This window comes from Cynocephalus volans, chromosome 10 (assembly GCF_027409185.1).
Source record: "Cynocephalus volans isolate mCynVol1 chromosome 10, mCynVol1.pri, whole genome shotgun sequence".
NCBI classification, from domain to species: domain Eukaryota; kingdom Metazoa; phylum Chordata; class Mammalia; order Dermoptera; family Cynocephalidae; genus Cynocephalus; species Cynocephalus volans.
The window spans coordinates 123,178,469-123,199,273 of NC_084469.1; the positions used below are offsets into that span (position 1 = coordinate 123,178,469).

At 44.1% G+C, this 20,805-nt stretch overlaps 1 protein-coding gene across 1 annotated transcript in view; it reads right to left on the minus strand.

The window, feature by feature from the left end:
* The window catches only part of VAT1L (vesicle amine transport 1 like), a 149,450-nt gene extending 132,446 nt beyond the window's left edge, over positions 1–17,004 (minus strand). Inside the window, exon 1 of the mRNA XM_063109123.1 lies at positions 16,772–17,004. Coding sequence (XP_062965193.1) covers positions 16,772–17,004 — 233 coding nt within the window. The remainder of the gene's footprint in view (positions 1–16,771) is intronic.
* Between the last annotated feature and the right edge of the window lie 3,801 nt (positions 17,005–20,805).

The window sequence follows — 20,805 nt, forward strand, 5'->3', positions numbered from 1 at the left end:
TGACTCAGTAGGTGTGGGGTAAGGTCCAAGATTTTGCATTTCTAAAAAGTTTACAGGTGATGCTGATGCTGCTGTTCTGGAGACTATTCTTAGAGAGTCACTGATCTATCGTTGTTTTTTTTTTTTAAGTTAATTCAAGTCCTTTTTGGAATGAAACAGGGTAAAAATTAATAGCTGAGGAGGAAATAGATAAGCAAATGAAAAGCTCTCTCACTGTCCTCTAGGGAAGTTGAATTTTTTTACTGTAGTCCACAGGATTATATTTACCCTTGTTAAATGTGGTCTTATTAGATTAGATTCATCATTCCAATATGTGTGTCTCTTTCTTGGATACTAATTCTTTAATCCCCAAATTGGCTCTCCCTCCTGATTGATGTCTTTTGAAAATGTGGTTATAATGCCGTCGACTGCTATGTCCAAGTTGCTGATAAAAATATTGGATAGGCCGCCACATTCCTGGTTACTGGGATGTTTGTGAAGACTATGAAAGATGTCATGGAGGGAATTTAAAACATAAGACTAGCTGACACACTCAGTCTCTTCAGATCATGAGCCCTTATGATTCTGTGAAATATCTCCAAGACCCTTTGAATTCATGTGTAATAAACTTAGTAAAGACCAGGAGGCCTCACTCTTCATGGGCGAAGGCAGTCAATCTCCTTGTCCCATTGCAGTAATTGCTGAAGAGAGGGTGTGCAGCCTGGGTAAGCCTTGAGTACAACCAGGAGGTGGGCTAATGCACAAGATAACCATGAAGTGAAAACACTGAACTCCAGAAAATGGAACCAAATCTTTGGTTTTTCCCAAAGAATTATTCTAGTGGTCCTCTGCTATCACCAAAGCTAAGTTCAAATCCTTAGCTTTAGCTTTCTGGCTCCTCCTCAAGTGGCTTTGCTTGTCATCCTTGAACTTCAGTTTTTTCATCTTAAAAATGGGATAGTAACATTCCCGCACTATTGAGTGTTAGTGTGGATTGTATGTGACAGTACATGTAAGACAGAGTACCTCACATACAGTAAGTCCTCAGTAAGTACAAGCTGCTCTCATCACCATCACTGCCACCACCATCATCATCGTCATCATCATCACACAAGGAAGGTGCTCTGGTCAGGTTCCCTGGGACACAGACTCAGAATGAGATTTGCATGCAGGGGGTCTGATGCGGAGTGTTGTAGGGAATGACACCTGGATGGGGGTGAGGGAAACTGGAAGCAGAAGAAGTTGAACTGGGGCAGAAGAAGTTGAACTCTGATGAACTAGTAAAGAGGGCTCAGTTCATCCATGGAAATTCCCAGAGCTAGTATGGTTCCTTGAGTAATTCTGAATCAAGACAAGGGGACTGGGCCTTTGCACTCCTGCATCAACTGGCCATGGGGTGAGGGCTGCCCCAGGGAGAAGGTGTGACTTTAAGCAAAGAGGCTTCCTGCAGCTGGGGGCAATTCCTCAGGAAGGACGAGCTCTGAGCTGTCAGCAGCCACCACTCCTGGCAGCTGCGGGGACGAGCTCCAAGGCCCTAAAAGGACATTCTGGGTGGTGTATCCAGCACCCACTACAAGAAGGATTGTCTGATCTCCCCTTCAGGGTTTTATTTCCTTGCCATCACAGAACAGTTGTCAGTGGTGGTGAATATTTACGGAGCCCCTTTTCATGGTGGTCCCTAAGGAGGAAAGATCTATCAGTTCTTATGACTAATCATGTGAAGGCAGAAAAGAGAATGTGATCTTTAAAGAGGGATCTGAAAGAATGAGAGGACAAAGAAATGGAGGAATTAAAGAGATCAAAGAATCAAGAAAGGAAAAGAGACTAAGAAAAAAAAAAGGAAAAAGGTAACAGGCAAATGAACTGCCAAAATACATGCAGGATTGGTAACTTGCTTGGGAAAACCTATGAAAAATTGTAGTTCAGGGCTTTCTAGGCATCTATGGGAAGTCAAAGATCATAGAACACTGAAGGAGACACAGGCATCAGAGAGAATACTGTCAAATTCCAAATAGGCAGCTCTCCCCAGACCGCTGCCTGGCAAGTGTCACTGACACCAGACTCTGCAGCAGCCTCTGCAAGCTCTGAGAAGAGCCAATGCCAAGCACGAAGCTTTACACTGAGCAAGTCTTACTGATAATATGTTCATCAAAGCACTTAACTCCAAATCCACGCGGGGTCAAAGAAGCAGATGTTTGATTCATTTCCTCATTTCCCCAGAACGGAAATTTTTGTTTTTGTTTCTTAATCTCAATGGATACCTTGAAAATGCCTAGGAAAATAGTCATTGATCTCAGAAAATCTTGTTCACAAATTTTTATTTCTTTTTAGGTTTGTTCAAGCATCAGTTTTGTTATTTCAAGACTTTAAAAATAACTGACCCAAATCTGCTATGAAAGAAAAGACACTCAGTGTCTAAAATGAAGGACACCTTTTATGCAAATCTCAAGTGGCATTTATCATTTGGGAACAGCCAGAATTGTCTTGAGTGGGTCTTAGGATAGAGGAACCACCTGTGTCCAATCAGAAGGTGGGAAGGGTCTGCATGGGTGCTCAGACTTTCTTCTCCCCATTGCTGCCCCATGGCTCTTGACACTGGTCCTCCTGGTTTCTGGCTCCACATAACCCTCTCTACCCTCTCTAACCACTATTTTTAGATAAACAAGCCACCGCAGTCATGTGAGACATATGCTGTTCTCAGACCCCTCTGATTATTTTCATAGTCTACCATTTTACTTACTAAGTAAATAAAGCTGCTTTGCCCCACCCAGATCTTTTTCTCTATAACATATGTAGTGTTCATGAGGGTGATATAGCTTGGGATACCATTGCACAAGCCCATTGTAGCTACAGTGTTGGAGAAAGGAAATATATTCAGGTCATATGTCCAAATTAGTATTCAAAACACACTTCAGTAGTATTTTGAACATGGAACAAATGGCCAAGGAGACATATTGAGAATTGAAATATCTAGAGATAGTTTTTAACATAAACAGAAAAGCATGGTACAAATGGATCCAAAACAAGCTCTTCTTGATGCCAAGACTAACTCTCTTGATTTGGAGACCTGGAGTTATTTATATTCTCTCAGCCTCTCTGGGGACATAGCAGGAGATGCTTATTCCTAAGAAGGTTCCTGGAAAGGTCAACATCTCTGTGCTCCATGTCTGATGTTGACCAAGGCATCAACTTCAAACAGGTTTTCAGCAGTGATTGGTCCCATAGAACATTTAATCTTATCCAATTCAAATTCAGCAGACCCTATGACTTTTGGGGCTTGGCTAGGCATTAATGTTACAGCAGTGACAATGACACTTTTGCTTCTCAGAAATTCAGAGATCCACAAATAAATGACTACACAGTATGACAATTCCACAAGAGGAGGCCATACAAGGGTCACAGCTAGTACAGAGAAAATACTTATTAACTCACTTTGCCAGGATTAGGTGTTTCTCACAGAAAAGTATCACTTAGAAATGGGAGTGCCCTTTGCTCCCTGTATTAGTCCATTTCTGTTGCTTATAACAGAATGCCTGAAACTGGGTAATTTACAAAGAAACAGTTTATTTCTTACAGTTTCAGAGGCTGGGAAGTCCAAAGTCCAGGGAACATATCTGGTGACGGCCTTCTACTTGAAGGTGACTCTACAGGGATGCAGGGTGTCACATGGTAAGAATGGGCTGAGCAAGAGAGAGAGCTAAGCTTTTCATTTACTCTCCTTATAAAGCCATTAGAACCATACCCATTACTCCATGAATGAATTAACCCATTCATGAGGGTACAGTCCCCACAATCTAATCTTCTCTTAAAGCCCCACCTTTCAAATACCATAATTGGATTTCCCACCCTATTAACACTGTTACCATAGAGATCAAGTTTCCAATACATTAAGTTTTGGGGGACACATTTGACCCATAACTTTCCCATTTTCCCAACCTTTCCAGCCCCATCCCACCTCTCCATGGAGGGGAGAAGATAGTACAGAATTGTCACAGCTTGATTTCTCCCTAGAACCACAGAGGGGCAGAATCCCCATGGGAAAACGATCCATTTTTACTATAGCATGACAGCTATTTTAAAAGATATTTCTGCTGATAAAAATAATGTTTAGTAAAACAGTTGTTTCAATATTTAAAAAGGGGGGTAAAAACTAGAACAACAATGTCCAACAACAATGTTCAATAAAACCTTCTGAGATGATGGAAATGGTCTGTATCTATGTTGTCCAATATGGTAGCCAGTGGCCACATGTGGTTACTGAAATGTAACCACTTGAAATGTGGTTAGTGATGGAGGAACTGGACTTCTAATTTTAGTCAATTAATATTTAAGTTAAAATTAGCCTAAGGGGGCCGAGCCCCTGGCGCACTTGGGAGAGTGTGGCGCTGGGAGCGCAGCAATGCTCCCGCCGCTGGTTTGGATCCTATATAGGAATGGCCGGTGCACTCACTGGCTGAGTGCCGGTCACGAAAAGGACAAAAAATAAAATAAAATAAAATTAGCCTAAGAAGTGGACAGTAGCGGGATCACCACCTGCCTATCTTCTGTGTAAGAGAAGGGAGAGAGTATAAGCAACTCTAGAGCACAGAGCTGGTCTTAAAATGCATCTTTCAATGCTTAGCGCTTAGCACAGGGCACATTAAAGGCTGACAAATGATGATTCCTCTACTGGAAGTGCAGGTAAGAAAGCACCTAGGAGTGATTCAAGCTCTTTCCTTCCTTCATTCGCTAAAGGAGTTATCTCTTAGCTGTGCTTGGCTGGCAGTGTTGTCGTGTATGCTAGTGTAATGGTGAAGGAGAAAAACCAGAAGATCAAAGACCTGTGTGATTGACATGCTTTGGATAGAGCAAAGATTTACTCCTGGAAGATAAAAGAATAGATGTGAAAGGTGAGCAAAGAGACACAACAGACAAGAGATAGCAAGGGCAATGTTTCAAAGTCTGAGAGAGTATGAAGAGAACTGAGGGAGTTTGGAGGAAGTGGAGGCGTTGGGAGAATGTAGACAGGAAAAGAAAAATTTTAAGAAGTTTTTCTCTGTAGCACGAATTGATCCAACTTTGGTGTTTTCTAAAGGACTCAATAGTTTGACAGTGCTTTTCAATTATTTTGGATGTTGGGTCTCTATTCAAGAGCAAACAGGCTCAGCTACCTTAACAATACAAAAAAAAGAAGAAGATTAGGAAAAGCCAAGAAAACTGTTAAATGAGCAAAGGAAGGAGCAGAGTTTCGCACAAGTGCTGCTGGATGAGGACAGAGATGCTGAAGCTCAAAGAGGGCGGGAGGGTGACAACCGCCTTTGCTATTTATTTCCTATGAAGCAGCAGTCCCAGAGGCATGGGCTGCCTCTCTGTGGTCAGACAGAGAAGGTCCTTGAACCTGAAAGGACTGTTTCAGAAAGGTGGGCACATTGATGGCTGCTCTGTGCATCTCCCGTTCTGGCTGCAAAAGGTTGAGTCAGAGTTTATTACACCCCAATCAAAACAATTTCAGCAAGTTTAGCTGGGAGGATAAAGAGAAGCTAATTACAAAATCATTCAGACCAATCATAGGAGTGGTGGGTTTAATCGCTCCCCATTAGCTGATTGAACTAGGTGTAGCATAGATAAATGAAAAGCAATTCTTTCTGATCCTAGACCAAAAAAAAAGAAAGAAAGAAAGAAAGAAAGTCTGTGACTTGTTAGACAGTCTGTTCAAAGATGCAAGTGTGTCTGTGTTGGATGAAGGGGAGGCGGCTGTGGAGAGTGCAGTTTGAAAGTCTCATCAGAGTTTACTGGAATCATAGGACTCAGATGAACTGGGCCAGTGGGACTGTCCCACTGTGTATCTATTTGCAGGAAGAGCAGCGATGTCTTCTGGAAACAGAAGAGCAACAACAAACTTCATCCTAAGGGAAGAATGAGTTGGAGAATACAGGCTTGGATGAAGGAGCCTGTAGGAATACAAGAGAAAATTTGATCTTGAATGTGGTATTTGCCACTACTCAGGCCACCTTTCAGCTCCAGGGACTTGTGTCTAGGATGGAGCAGTGAAAGACAAGTTTAAAAGAGTACAGGTGTGGGCCCTGGAGAGAGACAAACCCTGGCTTACATTCTAGATCCCTCTATCTTATTAGTTGTATGAACTCTAGCAGGTCCCTGTACTTCTTTGATCCTGTTCCTTCATCTGTAAAATGATTGGTATCAGAGAGACCCCTATAAAACACTTAGCATACTGCCTGTGGCACATAAAAAGCACTCAATAAAGGCCATTATGATAATAAAAATAATAATGATAAATAATAATAAGAATGTCTTTTTTATTAGCTACAGATAGCATGAGAATTAAATGTATAGGATAGCATATGCTTAACCTGTGTTGGGTGGAAAGGGTGCCACAGCTCAAGCATGGAGTCTGCCTCTACCTGGAATGGAGAGGAAATTGGGACATATTCTGAGTGGCTTTGGCATATGTTAGTAGGAGAAGAATAGGGCAAGAAGAAAGGGTCAAAGTCAATGGGGGAACCAGGAGAACTATTTCTGAGCACCCTGGCAATACCCCTGTGAAGCCCTCACAGCTATCTGAAGGTATTTAAGGTTGAAGGTTGGGAGGCCTGAAACCTACAAAGGAAGGCAGTGACAGAGTCATGAAAATACTGTCTGTTTTAAAAATTTTTTTTAACATCCAGGCTGGGGGGCCTGGGGTCTCCAGGTATACAGCATCACAAGAATGCAAAAGGGACACGAAAATCAACTACATTGTATACTGATAAATTTTTTAAAATAAATAAATAATGCTTAAGCAAGTGCCCAGTGAGTTTTCTGTAAGAGTTCTGGTCTCCAGCACTTCACGGAGCCAGATGTCAATAAGGGGAAAATTATAGAGCATCTTAAGAAGTTGGAGACCCACATTTCCCAGCACAAGGAAAGTAATTATTAGAGAGCACAAAAAGGGAAAATCTGGTTCAAGAGAATAAATTGTGTTTGAGTAGTAAAACTCCCTGAAAACATAGTTCCTTTGGTATTCTTCCAAATTCTCATTGAAAATCCTGCATGCTGGAGGTCTTAGGAGAGATTGACGTTTCATGTGGGAGAACAATATTGGAGAGATTTAGGTTTCTTTCTGGAGAAAGCTGAGATGAGGGAGGGGAGCAATCACTTGGAATGGCCAATGTTTGTATTAGGAAGGTCCTATTTACTAGTGGCACGGCAACTTCTGCAGAAATGTATATTGAACATTTGCGGGAAAGTCAATAATATATTTACTCATCCCCCCAGACACTTATTGAGTGCCTACTGTTAGCCAAGCACCATGCTTAATGTTAAATTCAGCAGTTAATGATATTAGAAAAAGTTCCTGGAGCTTCCAAGATTACCAAAGAGATTTAAAAGACAATGGATCCACAAGTTGAAAATATTATATATGTTATTTAATGCAATTTAATAACTTTGTTTCTCGGTATTTTGTTTTATTTATTTAATAACTTTGTGCTGAGAAATGTAAGATCCCAGGAGAAGGAATGGAGCTGCCTTCCCCAGTCCCCTCTCTGATTCTTCACTTTTTCTGGGTGAAGAAGCGGGTCTCCTACCTACCCATGATGACTACCATTTTGATCAGTTCAATGCATTTCTTATCCCCATATTCTGGTAACTGCCCTTCATTCTTCTTGGAGTTTCTACCCCATTCATCTCCTGCCACAGACACACACACACACACACACACACACACACACACACACACAAACACACACTCTTCCTGTGTTACAGGTGGGGCTGTCAATCATGATGCCCCATTTTTTAGGCCAAGGTAGCCTCCTTGACACAGATATGGTCATCTTAGCTCCTCATTTCTTTGGGCCAGAGAGAGAGACAGAGAGAGAGACACACAGAGAGATTGATTTCCAGGGGCTGGTATGTGATTCACAAAGGACCAATCATATTCTTCCTTGATATATGAAAATTGGGAGAAAAAGTGCAAAGTTCTCTTTGCACTGGGGCTTGCTAAATTTGTGCAAGGCTACTGGAGATAAAGCCTGCCACCTCTAAGAAGGAAGCTCAAGTAGAAGCCCATGATGCTAACACGGGACAGAGAGGACAAAAGACAGAAGGGGGAGGAGAGGGAAGAGCCTAGAAGCCAAGGGACAAATTCACCCTGATGGCCAGCATGGCTGAAATAAAGAAGAGAGAAGTCAGGGAGGAAGCGACTCTTCTTCATTTGGAAGATCTCTAAGCCTGGCCCAACTTCTGACACATAGTGAGAGCATAATACATTTTGGTTCCATTTCCTTTCTTGTTAATTCCTTCAGGAATTTATCTTGATCTTCTTGTATACGTCTTAGTATGGTGGCACATACTACCTGGGCTACTTTTGATGTTAGAATATTGTGTCCTTTGGGGAAGACATATGGAGTCTGAGTGGAGGATTCCATTCAGAAAATTTTATAAAGCATGGAGGGACTTTCTTATGTCCTGTTTTTTTGCATCTCCTCCCCACCATTAATATCTACCAAACACATGCCATATGACACAGACTTCACTTATTCCTTCATTCAACAAATACTAAGTGTGTCAACATCATTGCAAAGCACTTTAGGTGTATAATCTATTTTTATCCTCATACAAAATATTTAACTGCATAGGTACTACTATTATACCCATATTACAGATGAGCAAACTGAGGTTTTAAAAGACTAAATCATTTTCCCAAGGTTATACAGGTTGCTAAAATGATAAGAGCCAGGATTTGAATCTACACTTAATTCATTTCAAAGATTAACTATTATATAGCCAAAAAGACATGCTGCCTCCATCCAGTTTGGGTCTATGTCTGTGCTGATCCAAGAAAGGAATCATTATTATTCCCCACACAGAAGAGAATTATCCTGCTTTGGGCTCTGGGGATCACAGTTATTTAGAGAAGTCAGGAGTAAGAGGACCCAATGCTTTAGCTTGCTAAGCGGGTTCTGTTTGGGAAATCACTGTTTAGCATGTCCCTGGCCCCAGGACAATGCTGGTGATGAGACTTGGCTGAGGGGTCAGGGGTCACTGACAGATGGAATTGAGGACAGAAGCTGACTGCATACTCTCATCAAGAAAATATCACATTCAAAGATGAAATAGCTCCGCTCACTGCAGCATCTGTTTTGTCTCCTGGGCCTTTGAACATGAAATTCACTCATTTTAATACCATGGCTCCAACCGATGTTCTGTATGAGATCACACACAGAGGAATCAAACTAATTTGAGACTACATGTCCACTGCCCTTTGTTATGAAGAGTCTCTTCTTGCTCCTAATTAAACTTTTTCTTCCATGACATAATGCCAAGCTGTCAAAAAGGATCTCTCTTAGGAGAGAGAAGTTCCAGGAACTTGGGGTCATGGGGGTGCTATGTTTCCATGTTCAGGTGAACTTTGTTGTCAGTGTAGAATGTCAGTGATGTGCCCAAAGGTCATGGGATTTTGATTCCTTGGAATGAGAGTGAAACAAACTCCAGAGGCTGGATTGTGGGTATGCAGAGGGCTGGTGTGAGAGCAGCAGTAGGTCAGTTTCCACCTAAACCCAACCTTGGGAATATGATTCAAAAGACATCTACTGCCAACGTGCTGTTGTGGGAGAACTGCTGGGCTAAGAACCAAACAATGGCCATTCATGTCCCAGTTCTGTCTTTTATAGTCCTGCTTCTGACTTAGGAAGGAAAATAACCTTTATTGGGCATCCACGATGTGCAAAGCGTAGTCAGGACTTTCACAGACTCTCAGCTAGTCTTCATAACAACATTTAAAAGTGGGTATTACTACCATGGTGAAAATACGGACAAACTGAAAGCGCTATTTGCTTAAGATCACACGGCCATAGGGATGTAATTAGGGTCTAAACTCAAATCTGTTGTAACTTCTCACTATTACCCCTTAATCTCTGAGTCCCAGTTCCCTGTCTTAGAAAATATGGATGATCAATCTTGCTACCTCCCTCATGGAGAGGCAAGGATCAGATGAAAAGCTGATGTGCATTACAGGCTTTGTTGTCGCAAAGACGCTGCAAGCAGAGGGAGGGGTGGGTGTGTTTAGCAGTCGTGTTTCCTGCTGCCCATCATGAGCCACCTGCCGTTGGTTGCTGACTAGTGCCTGTATAATTAAGACCTGGCTGCTGTTTCTGGGAACCTACTATACTTGTATGTCAGATGTTCTATAATGTTTTATCCTCATCTTATATGGAAGGCAAATAAGGCTTAGAGAACCAAGCAACTTGCCCAAACACACGTAGTTAATAAAAGGCAAAGCAAAATATCAACCCATGTATGCCTGAAACCAAAGCCCCAGCACCTTCCAAAGGACAGACAGCTTCCTATCGACTTCCATGTGATTCCCTACCAAAGCTAGCTGACCAATCATCTCCAAGCAGCCTTTCTAAAGGCTGAATGAATGAACTTTTCTGAATGAACGCATTACCTTCATTCCTGCTTTTCTTTCAGGCACTTCCTCTTGATCCCAGGTCATTTTTAATTCCATGATCTTGACCCTCAAAAGTTTTAATTCTGAGAGTATACCCACTACAAAAAAGTAATCAGAATTATGACAACACTGGTGACTTTGAGCATATTAAAATGCTCTAAATGGCATTGTTAAGCTATTTGCAATTTACTTCTCTTTTACTTTACTGAAATTATTTTCACTTGGATGAATCCTATTCCACAGAAAATATTATAACAAATTTTAACTTCTCAATTTATTTTCCCCTCCACTGTAAATTTTACCAATTATTGCTCCTGTTATTGAGGTTATTCTTTGGCCATTACTCTTTTTACCAGCAGAATGGAACAACTGGAAGAGAGAAACATGGATAGATACAGATGGAGGGAGAAGGGACACAGAAAGAAGAGAAAAGACAGAAAGGCTTCTCTAATGATAGTGAGGTCAAAGTGTTCTCGGGGGCAAGATGGCTAAATATAAACAGTAGGTTCAAATGATGGAGTCGAAACATACTTCTTTGATCCTATGAGATAGAAGAATCACTGATTCTGGGTTTACTTTTCTCCTTAAATTGCTGGGGAAGCAAGAAGTCCATTTCATCACTGGATGAAGAGCAAATGTTGTCACCATCCCCAGCCCTCATCAGCAAGGACACAGTTAATGAGAAAATGCAAACTTCAATAAATAAGAAAGACTCCTGAGCTAGCACCTGCATCTTCTCATCACCAAATGAGACTCAAATATGACTCAGCATAAAGTCATCCTTTTCTGTCAAATCCTGTTCCCTCCATCCAACAGACAGTGATTCAGAATACTTTATTCCAATCTCCACATCAGAGTGGCTGCTGGCTCCAGTACGAGAGACTCTCTGAGCAATTTCTAAGTTTGACCAACATCTGTGTCACTTAGCATCATGGACTCCATTTGCTTATTTGAATAAACAAAGGAACAATCATGTTGGTCATATTTTATTGCATCAACCTTTTTAGTGACAGTTTAATGTTATGTTGTTTTGGGACAGCTTATAGTCAAATTGCCAATGTAGTCATAGCCCAGAGGAAGAAACTCCAAAATCCTGAGTGCATCCAAGGAGTGGTGACTGTGTTTAATCACCATGGGTATTTTGGGTCAACAGTCGGAGCAACTTGATCCTAGGTGGCTCCCCAAAGCATCCCATACTTCAGAAGTATAGGGAAAATGGATGTGGTGCAGAAACACAATGACCTTTTTGGGATGGGAGCAGGATGGCACTGTGCAGTTTTGAGTCTTATCAGCTGTATTTCAAATCAGTTAAATGCATTTGTGGTTCTTTCTCTGTATCCCTGTCTCTGTGTCTGTCTGCCTCTGTCTCTCTGTCTCTATTCCTCTACTTCGTGCTTTTGTCACTGTGTCTCTCTGATTCTATGACTCCCATGTGTAAAAAGTGCAGCAACAAGGCACATTTGGATTTTCACACAGCTCTTCCACTTAGCAGTTTGTGATCCTGACATGTCTCTGAATGTCAGTTTCTTCATCTCTAAAATGGAGAAGGTAATACTGATCTTGTTGAGCTGCCATTAGGGTGAAATGAAACAAAGAGGACATAGCAGGGAACTCGGTTTCTGGCTTATAACAACTTCAGTAAATGTTTGTTCCTTCCCCTATCTCTCATTTACTATCCCCTCATGCCACATTAGAAACCCACCAATCTGGTGGCTTTGTTCTGGTGTGGCCTGCCCTCAGCCCATTTTCAGATCAGCCAATGGAACCATGACTGGCTGGAATGATTTTTCATCCAATTGGTCTCTTTTCAGCAGAATCATGTAGGCTCTCACTGTAAATCACTCTGGGAAAATAAATGTCCCTAATCCATTAGTGCCTTTCCACCTCAAGACAATTTCAGCCACAAACCAGACAAGGCATGTTAATGGCCACTTAAATACAGTCCTGCAGCCCAACCTGGAGACCCTCTGCCAGCCTCAAATCCTGCCAGCCTTTGTCCAGGAGACACTCCACTGTGACAAGACTGGTGGCAGTGAAGGTACACATCTGACCCTTATCAGTTGGGGGGGACCACACACCCCGGTTTCCTTACGACGGCTCCAGTTCGCTCCTGCTATCCAGGAGTAATTATGAATAGGCCTCTTTCACTTTCAAAAGATTTCCAGTTTGAATGATAAACTATATAAGGTATCTATGGCAATGAAAGATAATAGTTTAGATAATAATAGCTATCATTTATAGAGCACTTGCTGCGTGCAAGGCATTATGACAAAGACCTTTACACAGTGAACCTCATTTAAACTTCTTTACTAAAGTATGAAGGGAGACACTATTGTTATCTCCATTTTACAGACCAGGAAACTGAGGTTTACAGGAGTTAAGCAACATGGCCAAGGTCAACTAGAGAAGTCTGTGCCTCACCCAGATCCCTTCTATGGAAGGTATACCCATCCCCCAACTGCTGGGACTGTTGGCTGCATGGCTCAGAGCTATCCCCTTCACTGGAGAACTACACTCAATCAAACAGAATACACCTCTACTTGAAAGATCCCATGCCCCCACTTAGGAAGCAGCCCACAGCCAACGACACAAAAAGATCTCCCTGCTCCTTGCTTTGAGGTGGGACTGACTCTGCGATGGGATCCAGCTGAAGCCACAGCTTAGCTCCTTCCTCTGCCCTATTCTGTTTCCTTGCTCCCATTGTCTTGAAGCGCCCCCTCAGTAAGCCACTTGAAAAAGGATCCCTGTGTCAGGCCCTGTTTCCAAGGAGCCAGACTTAAGACATCCAGTTAGCAAGTGGCAGAGCAGGGACTCACGGCTGGGAAGGTCTGACTCAACACTAAGCAGATGCGACGTGATACTACCTTTATAATATACATGATTGAAATGATAGCCTCCAAGTTTTCAGGCCACAAGGAAGCATACGTCATCTGGGCTTAGATATGACAATGACAATGATGACAATAGTCACAACAACAACAACAACTACTTATTGGATGCTACTTATTGGACAATAGGCCAGTCCTGTTTTGCATCTGATCCTCTCTACAACACCATAAGGTTCATCTTATTAACCCTGTTTTGCAGATAAAGCATGGGAAGCTTAGAGAAATTGAGACACATTCACCAAGGTCACATGGATAGCAAGAGGTGAGGCTTAAGCTTAAGTTTACATCCCATCATCTTTCATCAAATGCCACATGATTTTTCCACTTGCCACTTAAACTTCTTCCTGTGTAATTGTTCAATGAATAATCAGCGATATAGGTTCCTATCAAAACTGATGTTTTTAAAACAATTTAGACAGAGGACTCTGCTATCCCTTCAACCCCCAAACCTATGTGATGGCTATTTTTGAACTGCATGTGACCAACATGTCTTCACCTGGGAATAGCTAGAGAATGTTCTCTTAAGCCAGACATAAAAAGAGCCAAGGAACCATATTCATCAAAGAACGGAAGAAAAGCAAGGTACGTGGCAAAGGTCCAAAGAGACGAATCATTTCTTATGGCTTTTCCAACTCAGGAGACAGAATGACATAAAAGGAAAACAGCAGAGCTTCAAGGAGAGGCAGATGCAAATCCTAACTCTACTACTGTGTGATGTTTTTGTCAAATTACTCAATGTCCCTAAGTCCTGATTTGCTCTTCTGTAATATAGGAAAAATACCCATCTCATCGGTCCATGAATAAGAGAGGGTAAATGAGATAGAATATGCATTTCCTCCTGCCTCTTCTCCTCTATTTCCATAAAATTTATATAGTAACCAATGTGAACTGTCATTCCAGGTCTGACTAATACTAGTGCAGATGAACTATGCTTAATTCCCAATCAGAAAGCATACCCTATTTGATGATAAAAGGTTTCCATTAAAAATAGAGAACAGATATAAGGGGGACCTTCATTTAGGAGGCCATCAGCTGTTTCATAAAAAGATAGAATGAGTCATCCTGGATCCCAAGGCTAAAACTCACAATCAATGGGCATCTTTGGCCAGCCAATCGCAGCCCAGTGGAGGAGGAAGGGCCCAGCCAGACAACTTCACAAGCCTATTCCAACCCTCTCTTTCAAAACTGATTAACTCTGCTTCCAGCTTGGTGAAAGGAAAATCAATCTGGGCCCCTTGCAATACTATATTACAAATGCACCCGCATGCCTTGTTGGCTTTCTGAGTAAGTGGGGTGGGGTATCTGCAGTGATTCCACTGGGGGGGGGGGTGCATCTGTGTGTGTGTGTGTGTGTGTGTGTGTGTGTGTGAGTGTGTGTGTGTGTGTGTGTGTGTGTGTGTGTGTGTGAGTGTGTGTCTCCACTGAAGAACAGACTTGTGTGTCTGGCCTTGAAAATCAATCTCCTGGCCTTATTCTTGACATTTACTATTTCAAAATACTTCAGTTCCTGTCAGCAATTATGCAGTTAGCTTAAAGCTAGAGAACACAGACCTATTTACACTGCAGATAATGCTCTTTTCTTTAAAAAGTAGCTTCAACATTTGCACTCCCTGAATATAAATAAATATATATGTACTCTGACATAGGGTCCTAGAATTCAATCCTCAATTTAAATCAAGGGTTGTAAATTACATATATATTTGTGTGGACATATATATGTATATATATAATACTCATACACATATATATTTGTGTGTATATATGTATATATATACTCATACATACGTGTATATGTGTGTATACATGTAATATTTTTTGATGGGGTGGTTAAGGAAGGAGAGTTATCAATACATGGTTTTAATTATAGTAGGCAGAAGCTCTTCCACCAGCAAATGAAAAAAAATAATGACTCAACAATCTCCTTCCAAGCTCTTCACTCAATCCATTCATTCAGCAATAACCTATTTAGGATGCACAATGTGCCAAGCACAGTGCTAGCCACTGGTGATTTATCTGTGAAAAGGGCAGATACAAGCTCTGCCTTCTTGGATCAATCAGCTTGGCTCAGTAAGAGTTAACAAAAAGAACTGTATGGACCCACCAGTTTGCAAAAGCCTCTTCTCTAACCCTGAATTCCCCAGAGAGGCCCAAGAGTGGTGTTTAGAGTCAAGCATAAGCGGCTGCATTTATCTATGAGGAGAAAGCCAGAGATCGGTGCCCATTTCTCCCACCCGCTGCCTCCTGATCTGGCAAATGAAACCTGCTTCTGCTATCAAGGTGGTGAAGGTGAGGGAAACTCCTTTATGTTTGTCATGCCTCTACATCAGGTCCCAGATTCTGGGTTTCTCATCTAACTTGGGAACCCATAAAGCTGGCGGCTGCTCTAGGGAGCAGTGTGTGTTGGAGGCTTTTAAAAACAGAGATGCCAAGCAATAGGCTAATCTCACTGTGATAGCAGCGAGTTTTCGTACAAGGGTCACATGCTGCTGCCTAGTGTGTTTGGTCCAGTGACCCTCTCTTGGGAAGCTTTCCCTCGAATTTCAGGGCAATGATCATATAGTGCCCCCACACAGAAAGGCTTAAACATTGAAGGGAATCCCAGCTGGGCGTAGGTCTAGAGAATTTCCCCCAGGAGGAATGGGGAATAGAGGGCATCTTAGCCAGCTGAGCCCCTTGAGACAGGAGCAGGAGTTCGCAGGAGATAGATCAGGGGTTCCCCCCTCGGAGAAACACAGGATGCTAGTGGGGGAGGGAGGATTGGGCTGCAGCACCGGCCTCATCCCTCCCCAGGCGTAGATGCTGGGTACCTAATTTTCTTGCTCCTCAGATCCTTTGCCCATATTAGGCCACGGGGAGGGAAGCGTGCAGGAGAGGGGACCCAACCCTGCACCCTGTCCCCAGCCCCATAAGGGCAACAGCATAGAGGTTAAAAAGACCGAGTATCAAATCCCAGCCAGGTCACTTAGTGGCAGCTGATCTTGGGTAAATCACTCCTCTCTGAGCAGCGGTTTTCTCACTGGTAACGGGGGATAACAGGGGTATCTAACTCACCGGGTCCCAGGAAGAATTAAATAAGATCGCACACGTAAAACTCTGAAAACGGTGGCTGGTACCGTTACTTTACGCCTGTGGTTACTTTTTCGTTTTGCTTTTTTGTTCTAACCATGTGAACCCTCACCCCTTCTGCGCTGACAGCTAAGCTGTCCTACCGGCCGGAGAACTCCCGCCACGGGCGCCACCACCCTCCCGGTCTCCAAGAGCTCAGCCTTCTCTGGCCACCCCTAGCTCGAGCCTGGGGAGGGGACAGGGCCGTCACTGAGCATCCTCCCTAGCATCGGCCGGCCGCAGGCTGCGGGGAGGCTCCGAGACCCGAGTCCCCGGGGCAGCGTCCCCGCCGCGGCTCTCCCGCCCGCTCCCGGAGCGCGCAGCGCGCAGCGCGCAGACAGGGAAAGCGAGAAAGGCGCGGATACTGGACCAGGCTTTGACGCGGATCTTGAGCTCGCCGTCCTGCGGCTCGGGCATGGCCTTCCTGGTGAGCCGCAGCTTGCTGAGCCCCCCGAAGCCCGCCAGCACCACGGCGCGCATCTCCTGGGCGTCCCCGAGGCGGTGCGAGCCGTCGCCGCCGCCGCCCTCCGTCGGCTCCTTGCTTGCCTCCTTCTCGATCATCTGCTCCGTCTCCTCCGCCTTCTCCACGCCTTCCTTGGCCATGGCGCGCGGGGGCGCGGGGCGCACGGGCTGCAGCGACGGCGGCGGCGCGAGGGGCTCGGGGCTCGGCTCCCGCGGGTCCCTCCTGTTGAATGCGGGATGCTCGGCCGTGCAATGGCTGCAGCCTCCGCGAGCCGCGCCGCGGTCCACAGCCGCCGCCGTAATCCTCGCAAGAGCCGCGCCCCGCCCCGCCCCGCCCCCGCCCTGCAGCGCTCTTCCCTGCCCAGACGAAGCCCCAGCTGCAGTTCCTCAACCAGTCTCAAGCCGGGCTCTTGATCTCAGCCCTAAAACCTGGATCTGCCCAAAACTCGTGAATAAAACCCACCTGGAGGGGCCGCCTTGTCGCACCCCCCCCCCCATATCCCCCATGAGCGCAGTACTTGGTTATATACGGCACAGGCTCGGGAGCCTTGAAATGGACAGAGATGAATGTTTGGGCCTGGAGGATGCCTGCCCGCGACAAGGTGGCCTGCGGGGGCGGGCGGGATAGCTTGGAAATTGGGCTGTTTCCCAAACCGCCGGTTCTGGGTGGAAGGGCGGAGAGGTTCGGGAAGCGGGAAACTGGATATGCCACTCACCGCCCGGAAGAGTCCAATCCAGGGTCTTTTCACTCGGGACTTTCAGGGTCAGCCAGGATGATGTGTCCTGGACATCACCAGGGGCTACCTTACGATGGCTAATTCTCACCACCCACACCATTTCAGACCATTAAAGAGGCTCCAGAAAAGAATCTTCTACCAGAAAAGGGTTCTGTTCATGTTCTCACCCCCACAGGACCAAAATATATCTCCTCCCCAACACACACACGACTGGCTTTTTGTTTTGTTTGTAATGTTTTTTGTTTTTGCCAACAGGCCCTTTGAAAGAAGAGCTATAGAAAAACTAAGAGTTATAGAAAAAAAGAGCTATTAAAAATAAAAAAAGACCGGGGGGGGGGGCGGGGGGCGGTTGCCTTGCAGCAGTTTAGAAAAGAGATGCAGTAGAAGAATGGTAGATGTTTATTCTAGCTGCTATGTCACTGCCAGCCTTGGGATCTTGGGTGACACTTTCAGCCTTCCTGAGCCTCAGCACCCTCATCCATAAATTGGGTACTGGGCTGCCAGGTTAGCTCAGTTGCTTAGAGTGAAGCTTTATAACACCAAGGTCAAGGGTTCAGTTCCCTGTACTAGCCAGCCACAAAAACAAACAAATGAACCCCCCCCCCATAAATTGGGTACATTAATTTTGTTTTCTGCGCTGTGCTAAGTGCTGGGGTGGATATTATTTTGGTGATTCATGGCCCCTACCCTTCAGGAGCTCAACCTCAGAGCGTGATGCAGGGAGGACACAGTCAACAAGTAGACGTGGCATGATGAGTGATGTAAGTGATTCTCCCTCCGTTCTCTGTGCCTCTTTGCTTTAACTGCCCTAATCTTCTATTCCTCAAAAAGAACGTTGTGTCTCTTCCCACCACAGAGCTGTGCACCTGCTATCCCTTTGGCCTGGAATGGAAGGATGGTTCTACCTCCTATATCTGGTGTTAACTTTTATTTCACTCTCACCTCAAGCATCCACTTTTGTGGAAGTCTCTCCAATCTCCAGGCTGGGCTGGCATTCTTTATTGTAAACTCTAATGTCAAGTTTGTAACTTACTTTCATACGATTACCTGATAATGTCTGTTTCCTTCCTCCATCTGTGAACTTCATGTGGGCAGGAGCTGTTTCTGCTTTTATCCAGAATGGTTTCTGTATTAGTTTGTTTCTGTTGCTTATAACAGAATATATGAAACTGGGTAACTTATAAAAAAACACATTTTATTTCTTAAACTTTTTGAGTCTGGGAAATCCAGAGTCAAGGGGGCACATCTGGTGGGGGCCTTGATGTTGGTGGTGACTCTAACCACAACACAGGGTCCCATGGCCACAGGGTGTCACATGGTGAGAGTGGGGTGAGCAAGAGAGACTAAACCTTCTCAGAGAGACTAAACCTTCTCACTCACTCTCCTTATAAAGCCATCAGAACCATGCCCATGACCACCCAGTAAACCATCAAATCATTACTCCATGAATGGATCAGTCCATTCACTAGGGCATGGCTCGTGGATCCAAACACTTCTTAGAGGCCCACCTTTCAAATACCGTGATTGGATTTTCCACTCCCTTACTACTGTTACAATGGAGATCAAGTATCCAATACCTGAACTTCTGGGGGACACATTTAACCTATGGCAGTGTCTCTAGGGCTTGACATATGATTGGTGCATGGTAGAACGTCCTCTGAAAAGGCTTGATGAATGAATGAATGAATGAGTCACTAAATACAGATCTTACTGTGAGAGCCCAGAGGAGGGAACCATTAAGTTGTCCAGGGAGTTGGAGAAATTCTCATGATGGAAGGGGCGTTTGAGCCAGCCCTTGAAGTATGTATGCCATGTTCTTCAGGCAGGAAAGGTCATGAGCACATTCAAACACATGGAAAGGTGACAGGTGAAAGTGCTTTTGGGAAGACACTAGTTTGTTCTACATAGGCCGACATTGGCTGTGTTTAGCAGTCACTGGAGATGAGGCTGAGGGTTGGTTGGAACTCGCTTTTGAAGGGCCTCACATACCATGTTATAAAATTTAAGACATAATCATGGAGGCAGTGAGCTTCACTGATAGTTTAAAAGACAAGGGCCAAGCCTGTGGCGCACTCGGGAGAGTGCGGCACTGGGAGCGCAGCGACGCTCCCGCTGCAGGTTCGGATCCTATATAGGAATGGCCGGTGCACTCACTGGCTGAGTGCTGGTCACAAAAAAGACAAAAAATAAATAAATAAATAAATAAAAGACAAAAACAAGGGAATGGTACTCATTGCCAGAACTGCATTATAGGATAGTTACTTTGGCAGTAAGTGGGTGATGGATTAGATGATAGAGTTCCACGGAAGCACGGAGATCAGCTAGAGACTATAGTGCAGCCAAAATTCAGAATCAATGAGAAGGGCCTCAATGGAGGCAATGGCTGTGGGATGGGTGGGGGGTGGGGAGGCAGTGAAAGGAGGCTGAATAAACAGGGCTTGGTTAGTGAATCGAACATCTTGTTGTAAACTCAATTGTCCAAATTACTGATCCTGATTACATGTGAGAGATAGTGTTTAGGCTGGATTCTATCCTCAAACAAGCATTTGAATGTAGTGGTTTATTTTGGAGGCAATCCCAGGAAGCTCTGGTTGGGAAATAGGAAAGTGAGACAGGAAATGATAGAAACCAATACGGGGTGCATTAATGAGCAGGTTACAACAGGGGACAAATGGAGTTCAAGCCCACAGGGGACCCTTGAGAGACAGCATGGAGGGAGCCTCAGAGTCGTCCCACTCCAGGAGTAAGGAAATATGTATTTATTCACTAAATTCTATGCATGATTGGCCAAGAGCTGTCGCTGAAAGTATTAGCTCCCTGGCAAGTCCACCCTGCTCCATGGCCCTGGGCTGAGAGGATTCACAGGCAAAGAACTTTGGATGGTCTCTGTAGGAAGCTATCATCTTGTACCTGGAGTAGTGAGTTCCAAGAGGATATGGCTTTGGCATTGGTAACATCTGCAATGTATGTGATTGTTTTGGGGGTGTTACTGTTCTAGACATTTTAGTTATGTTTTGAATTTCATTCTCAGAATAACCACATGAGATAAGAATTACTATTCCCACTTTACAGAAGAGAAAACTAGGTCTTAATATGGTGAATTATCGTGTTCAAAAGAACATGCTGGTTATGGTGAGATACAAAACTGACTCCAGATCCTTGCTGTTAACTTCTCATGCATCTTAGCATGTATGTGCATATGGAT